Source organism: Diadema setosum, chromosome 14 (genome assembly GCF_964275005.1).
Source record: "Diadema setosum chromosome 14, eeDiaSeto1, whole genome shotgun sequence".
In the NCBI taxonomy this organism is placed as follows: Eukaryota; Metazoa; Echinodermata; class Echinoidea; order Diadematoida; family Diadematidae; genus Diadema; species Diadema setosum.
The window spans coordinates 18,039,543-18,047,576 of record NC_092698.1 but is presented as its reverse complement, the minus strand read 5'-3'; the positions used below and the strand labels follow the sequence as shown (position 1 = coordinate 18,047,576).

At 40.2% G+C, this 8,034-nt stretch overlaps 1 protein-coding gene across 1 annotated transcript in view; it reads right to left on the bottom strand.

Annotated features, from left to right (window-relative positions):
- Positions 1-232: 232 nt before the first annotated feature.
- The window catches only part of LOC140238012 (diamine acetyltransferase 1-like), a 17,431-nt gene continuing 9,629 nt past the window's right edge, over positions 233-8,034 (bottom strand). Inside the window, exons 2-5 of the mRNA XM_072317941.1 lie at positions 4,083-4,295; positions 2,978-3,169; positions 2,070-2,110; positions 233-1,082 (exon numbers count right to left, since the gene is read on the bottom strand). Coding sequence (XP_072174042.1) covers positions 810-1,082; positions 2,070-2,110; positions 2,978-3,169; positions 4,083-4,227 — 651 coding nt within the window. The 5' untranslated portion in view covers positions 4,228-4,295 and the 3' untranslated portion in view covers positions 233-809. The remainder of the gene's footprint in view (positions 1,083-2,069; positions 2,111-2,977; positions 3,170-4,082; positions 4,296-8,034) is intronic.

Below are 8,034 nucleotides of genomic sequence, written 5' to 3'. Positions count from 1 at the left end.
AAACAAAGAAGATAATTAAGATTCTTGTGATAGTAGTGGTGACATTTTTTAAAGATATTAATTATCATGAAACAAAAATTCTGAAGTCTCATTGGAAAAGCATTACATGTATTTTTCTCAATAAAATTATAATGACATTTACAAACTTTGAAAACTGCGATTATCTGTTTTTGCAATTACATTCTTCATGTTTATATGTATACATATATCCTTTTTCTTTTTACATCTATATTATGATATATCAAAGGTATGTTATTCTAGGTGTGTTTCCAGCTAAGCATGAACTAGCTCCATGTTCCTATTTTCCACCCTTCTTCTTCATTTCTTTTTGTTCTTTAATTTTTCTGAGGAGGCTTTGTCGACAAATCATGCTATAAATACTTCAAAGCTCCGCAAATCGCTTCAAGCCGATGATGATGGATATTGACAGTTTAATGTGGCAGTGTTTATACACCTTTGAACACCGGCAGAGACAATAGTTGTGTTCGAATGCACGCATACTTGCCCATTAAATCATCTTTCGCATTGAGAAACGTCTTTCGGTTGGAAAGAATATCATGTGAATATTGTTTGACTCTCTTCTGGTATTACTTTGAGTGGCACACTTTGCCCAATGTTAGCACACTTGTCCTTTCCCGATATTGGCACACTTTTCCCCGATATTGGCTCACTTGTCCTTCCCCGAGGTTAGCACACTTTTCCATGATATTATCACACTTGTCCTTTCCCGATGCCAAGACACTTTTCCCGTCGTTAGCACATTTTCCCGATATTAGCACACTTTTCCCGATGTTGGATAATGCGGATTTTTAATCACTTGTCTCTTCTTTTCTTCCATGTAAATCGTTGCCCAGCTGGGCTAGGTCGGTCTCCCCCTCGATGTAGATCTCCACCCCTCCGCTCGTAGATCCGCGGTACTTCTTGGACAGTTTCTCCATGTGATCCCTATTCAGCGTCATGAATTCCCGCTGCTCGCGATCGGTCGCGTTCACCGCTCCGAGCTTTTGGTAGAACGTCTTCCCGCCAAAATTCCATCGCGATACACCCCACATGAGAGAATTACAACCGCTGTCGAGACATATCTGTGAAAAGAATATCGATAAATATTATTATACAGACTTACAAACACAGGCCTGCATACCAATAAGAACAAAAAAAATTATAGTTATAAACGCACATTAATATACACACACATGTACACATGGCTAGAAATTCACGTTACTTAATGGCAGAATCTTAATTTGTATTACGTTCCTTTACTTTTCGTTTCTTCCCTTTATTTACTTTACTTTACAGTATTTTATTATACTTTACTTTAATACAATAATCCAATGTTGGTTGCAGGACTATTGACTGTTAATCAATCTCAGAGGTTAATTCCACCTTGTCAAAATCCGGGAAATTCATCACAAGTGGGGGAGGGGAGGTGCTCATGTCAATTTTTGATCGGTGGCTGTCATTATTCATGTGAACAGGCATGACAATGGATAACATGGTCCCTAATGATTTTTGTTATAGTATACTGGTACAATACTCCACATTCAATTTTCTATTCAAATCAAATTTCATTTTTGATACCACTAAAATAAGTTACAGATTCCTTAACAAATGAAGAAATTAATAAACAATGTTCAACAACAACAACAACAACAACAACAACAACAACAACAACAAAAACAAAACGCTGGTTGATTTAACATTACTGTTTCCGGCTGCGGAATGATATGCAACAAATCTAGTTTACATGACTGAGCAGTTATAACCAGGACCCTGTTTGATAAAGTTGTTCGTAAAGTTATGCATGACTTTATGAACGACTGGAATATGAAATGTCAACATGTGTGCCCATTTTTCCCCTTACGTTTTAACAAAGTACGACTGTATGTCAATATTTTATCTACACTGGGATAAAAATACACTTTAACTAAAAACGTGTGTTAACATGTAAGAATAATCATTATACGACTCCCACTAGGCTTGCCATATTTAAGTCGTTTGTAAAGTCGTGCGTAACTTTATGAAACAGAGAGGTGATGACGAAAGCGAGTCTTCGTGACACTCAACAATACCTTTGACGTAGTGCGAAAGAGGGTCGGCGCGAGGTTATTTCCTGGAAACAAGAATGAAAATCAAACAAGATGAGATATTGGGGCACCAACATGCTGACCTATGGATACGTCAGAACAAGCAACGCCCGTGGAGTATGGTGCTCGTTATAATGTGCTTTGGAAATTATAGGAATACCATTGAATAAGAACATGATTCCTATCTTTCTGCACGCACACTGGAATCTGTAATGAAGGACGATCTCGTTGCATTCATAAGCCTTTTTGCCCCCTCCGGTGAAACTTAATTGGTTTGATTGTCTCGCAACAACACATTTACGTATTCCATGTGATAGTAGCGCTATTCTTCTTCATTTCAAATAGATTTGAACAGACAACGGGATGACGTAGCCGTATGCGTCATCCGTTTAATACGCAACAGATGAGACAAAATGAAATAAGAAGCTCAATTAGCGTGTTTGTATACCTGTCTGTCTTTCTGTTTGTTTGTGTGTATGTACAGATAATCATTATGCATATTCCACACATGTACGCACTCATCTCCACTCACCTACACGATACACACATAGACAAATTGACAGAGACCATTGGAGACAGACAGACAGACAGACAGACAGACAGACACAGAGACACATAATTGTAGTTTTTCAACTATTATTATCATGCATTAAATGCATTTCCTCCGTAAATTCAATATCGTAAACACATCCCATGCGACGGTGACTGTGGTACATTCGCAAAGATTTTAAAAAAAAAATGTATACATACAACTGCAGCATTTCAGTTCAGTTTCAATTTATTCTATTTGTCCAGTTGTACAAATAGATTAAAATAGCGATAGCGATAACTATTCTTACTCATAGACATTCAGGTACATGAATGATTTACGTATTTCAATGATCGACACCTACCCCTGTGACTCGACGTGACGAACATGCCGCTCATGAAAGCGGACCGACCCTTGTAGATGCTGTACATCTCGTTGAAGGTGGAGAAGCCGACGATTTCGCCGTTCTTGCTCTCCATCTGCTCCTGGGTGAAGTAGCACTCCACCACCAGGAAGGAGAACCGCGGAGGGTCGGTGAAGGCATCCCTTCTTAAGACTACCGCAGGGGAGGAAGGAAGGAGATGGATATGTTGGAACATGATTTCAATTTCCCGTTTCGTCTATTCATTCTTTCCCTTCTGCTTGATTCTGTAATTTGATTAGCACTTTCTTCGATTAACATTCCTGCAAGATGGAGAGATTTGATCCTAATTTCATTTCCTGTTTCACCTTTTCATTCTTTCTCTTCTGCCCCTGTCATTTTTCATTAACATTTCTTTGTGGAGATTCACCTAAATAGGCAAGAGATAGATAGATAGATAGATAGATAGATAGATAGATAGATAGATAGATAGATAGATAGATAGATGGACAGATAGGGAAATAGATAGACAGATATAAAAGAGATGATGACGAAGCAGGATAGTAATGCATTTCAGTCCAACAGTGCTATTTATTCAGACCAAATTTTCGACGCATAACATACGTCTTCCTCAAGGTCGGCATGAACAATTATCATCATAAATTATGATAATTGACAAAATAAACAATGACGATAATTGACAAGGACTACAAAAGTCATATATATATAATATATATATATGGAAATCGGTAGAGAGAGAAAGAGAAATAAGGAAGCTGATAAAGATATAGAACTATTGATGAACATTTGCACGCACAGAAAATATTATTATGTTTCATGATGAAAATACAGGACAACAATGACTTTTTCTGACCGCTCCTACATTATCCCATAAGGCGTTATTCTTTTCCATTAGTAGTTTTGCTGGCTGAGGAGATGGACGCCTTTCAACGTCTATGATAATCTTGAAATTATGACGTTACAATCGGGGTAGACTGCCCCATTCACCAATCCTGCCTCCACAACCCCCTCCCACCCCCCCCCCACACTCACACATAGACATACACATACAAAGAGGCGTGTCTCCATTCTTAGGGCGGGGTCTTACTATCTTCAGTGGTGTCCACGGTCATGTCCCGGTCATCGCTGCTCGGATGTTGTTTTTGGCTGCTGAATTCAGCCGTTTCCCGGATGAGACGATAGAGGTCGCTGCAGTCCTCCGGCCTTCCTTTTCGAATGATGTAGTATACCATGGCAACGCATATACTGACCTTTTGGTGACTGCGAATATTCCAGCGTAGACTGGTTCGTGCCCCCAAATCTAGTGCAGATGAGATGAGATGAGATGAGATGAGATGAGATGAGGAGTATTAACATTTTAGGCAGGGCTATAAGTCAGGCTAGGCATGATATGCAAATTCTGCTACCCATATATCGAATTATCTGAAAAGCTGATCCAACACGAAATGCATTAATTTTCGCGACGCTGTTCTGCTTTTGAAATGAACTTGCATGTGCAACAGATGTTTGGGCATGCTACATCCTACAACATTGTCTCTTAAGTTGAATTTGACTTTGTTTCTGAATGGTTCTCCATTGAAGTATAGTAACAAATAAAACTGCAGTGAATGCTAACACAATACGTATTCGGGTTCAATAAGAGTAACCTATAAACATAATGATGATGATGATGATGATAAATAGTCATAAGATTAATAATAATGATGACTGTTAGTACTACTACTACTACTACTAATAGTAGTAGAAGTAGAAGTAATAAATTATCCCTTAATGTCTCTAAAACAAATTTTATACGTTTCAAACCTACTGCTTCACAGAACATTAACAGCAGTTATAATATCAATATTGATGGATTATCTTTAACTGAAGTAAGATCTACTAAATTTTTAGGAATCACAATTGACTCGAGTTTAACTTGGAACGATCACATTCATAATATCCACACGTCTGTCTCAAGAACTGTAGGAATTTTATATCGACTGAAAAACTTCACTTCTCAAAATTCCCTGACTATTCTATCATGGGCGTAAATCCCGGGGGAGATGGGGGGGATATATCCCCCCTGAAATGGAGGAGGGGGGGATGGCCTGTACAATCATCCCCCCCCCCCCTGAATTTTGAAGAAAAAAAAATGGAGGAAGCAGAAATGTGATTGTATCAATTTTGGCATATTGCATGACGTTTGTACGCCGGCCTTCAGACAGGTAACAGAGCTGAACAGTATTCTATCTTGTAGGAAATCGAATGCATAATTTTCTCAAGCGCTCGCTCGCTTCGCTCGCTCGCGGACATGGACATACACTGTAAGGTATGGCTCAGACGTTGACAACGTCAAATAGTGTAGGCCTACGTGTAAACATGCTAAGACGAGAGTAACTTGGGACCATCTGCAAAATATGTACGAAAACAAACAAACAAACAATAACAAAACTATATTGCCATAATTGAACCCCCTCCATTTCCTGAATCATTCATGAGGAACGACAGTGACTGATAATTCAGTCAAGATACATCTATCATTTATCCCCCAATCAATTTCCAAGATGAGGACAAATTTCGAACTGTCTTTGTGGAATTATTGTCCAAATACCGCCAGAACTATGCACCAAATCGTTGAATTGCAATCATAAACATGCAAAAGCTCCGCTATACTGGATCCCTTTCGATAAGTACACTGTTGAGATTGACGTATATTTCCCTAATTTGTCAAAGAGTGTGCAGCATATCTTTCACTTAACAAATTACTCCCTCATATGCAGAGGCGTCGATGGGGGGGGGGGGGGGAATGGTTCCCCCATAAAAGTGGGACAAACCAAATTGCAAAAATATAGCTAAAAACGGCAGTCTTTGGGGTGTAGAAATTAATGTCAAAATTTTAAAGCTCGCTCGCTCCGCTCGCTCGCATTTAAGCGCTAAGCCATTCCCCTGATGTTGCTACCAGTGATTGACAGCAGTTGCGCCCGGTGCGCCCCCCCCCCCCTAATCTCCAAAGCAAAAAGTATAGCTACAAATGGCAGTTTTGGGGACTGTAAGATGTCAAAATTTTTCAAGCTCGCTCGCTTCGCACACTCGCATTTAATCATTATGCCATTCTCATGATGTTGCTGCCATAAATTGCCAGCAGTTTTCGCCCGGTGCTCCCCCTTAATTTCCAAAGCTAAAAATAAAGCTATACGTGGCAAACGGCAGTTTTGGGACTGTAATAAGTCGAAATTTTGAAGCTCGCTCGCTGCGCTCGCTCGGATTTAATCATTATGCCATTCTCCTGATGTTGCTGCCAGAAATTGCCAGCAGTTTTCGCCCGGTGTGCCTCTCCTTAATTTCCAAAGCGAAAAAATACAGCTACAAACGACATTTTCTGGGATTGCAAAATGTCAAAATTTCAAGGCTCGCTTGCTCCGCTCGCTCGCATTTAATTGCTATGGCATTCTCCTGATGTTGCTGCCAGTGATTGACAGCAGTTGTGCCCGGTGCGTCCCCTCTAATTTCCAAAGCGAAAAATATAGCTACAAATGGCAGTTTTGAGGACTGTAAGATGTCAAAATTTTCAAGCTCGCTCGCTTCGCACACTCGCATTTAATCATTATGCCATTCTCATGATGTTGCTACCAGTAATTGCCAGCAGTTTTCGCCCGGTGCTCCCCCCCTTAATTTCCAAAGCGAAAAATATAGCTACAAACGGCAGTATTGGGACTGCAATAAGTCAAAATTTTGAAGCTCGCTCGCATTTAATCATTTATTTATGCTATTCTCCTGATGTTGCTGCCAGTTATTGCCAGCAGTTTTCACCCGGTGCTCCCCCCTTAATTTCCAAAGCGAAAAATATAGCTACAAACGACAGTTTTGGGACTGTAATAAGTCAAAATTTTGAAACTCGCTCGCTTCGCTCGCTCGCATTTAATCATTATGCCATTCTCCTGATGTTGCTGCCAGTAATTGCCAGCACTCAATTCGCCCGGTGCTCCCCCTTAATTTCCAAAGCGAAAAAATACAGCCACAAACGACAGTTTGGGGGACTGTAAAATGTCAAAATTTTCAAGCTCACTCGCTTCGCTCGCTCGCATTTAATCGTTATGCCATTCTCCTGATGTTGCTGCCAGTAAGAACTGCCAGCAGTTGCGCCCTGTGCGCCCCCTTAATTTCCAAAGCGAAAAAATACAGCCCAAAACGGCAGTTTTTTTTTTTTTTTTTACTGTAAAATGCCAAAATTTTCAAGCTCGCTCGCTTCGCTCGCTCGCATTTAATTGTTTTGCCATTCTCTTGATGTTGCTGTCAGTAATTGCCGGCAGTTTCACCCGGTGCCCCCCCCCCCTTATAATTTCCAAAGCGGACAAAATACAGTCACAAACTGCAGTTTTGGGACTGTAAAATGTCAACATTTTCAAGCTCGCTTGTAACAGTTTGTCAGAAATATATCACTCTCCTCCCACTTTATATTTCATGCAAAAGAGTGAGACATCCGATCCCTGTAAAGTGTGTGTGTGTGTGTGTGTGTGTGTGGGGGGGGGGGGGGTTACCAAGCTTCTCTCACCCCCCGTCCCCCTCAAGGCTGCGCCGGTTCGGTTATGGGCTTGTAATCGTGGTGATGGTGACTATCGCCGATCATCCCCCCCCCCCCCCACTCCTCAGTATGGATTTACGCCGTTGTATTCTATACAATGCATTGATCTTACCACATATCACATACTTCAATATCGTTTGGGGAAACTGTGGCTCAACTAAAATTAATCCAATTCTTACTCTCCAAAAACGTGCTGTACGTTTGATTACCAATTCCCGTTACTTATCCCCATCCAATCCCCTATTTCGTCAACTAAAAACATTGAAAATTGAGGATCTTCACACCTTTCAAACTGCTGTTTTTATGTATAAATACACATTTAATTGTTTTCCAAAAATTTTTGATGGCTTCTTCACTCCAAATTTCACCGTTCATTCATATCCAACACGTCAGTCGTCCGATTACCATCTCGAAAACCCCAGAATCATTTTAGCTCAAAAATCTTTAAAGCACAATGGACCAGATATTTGGAATTCTT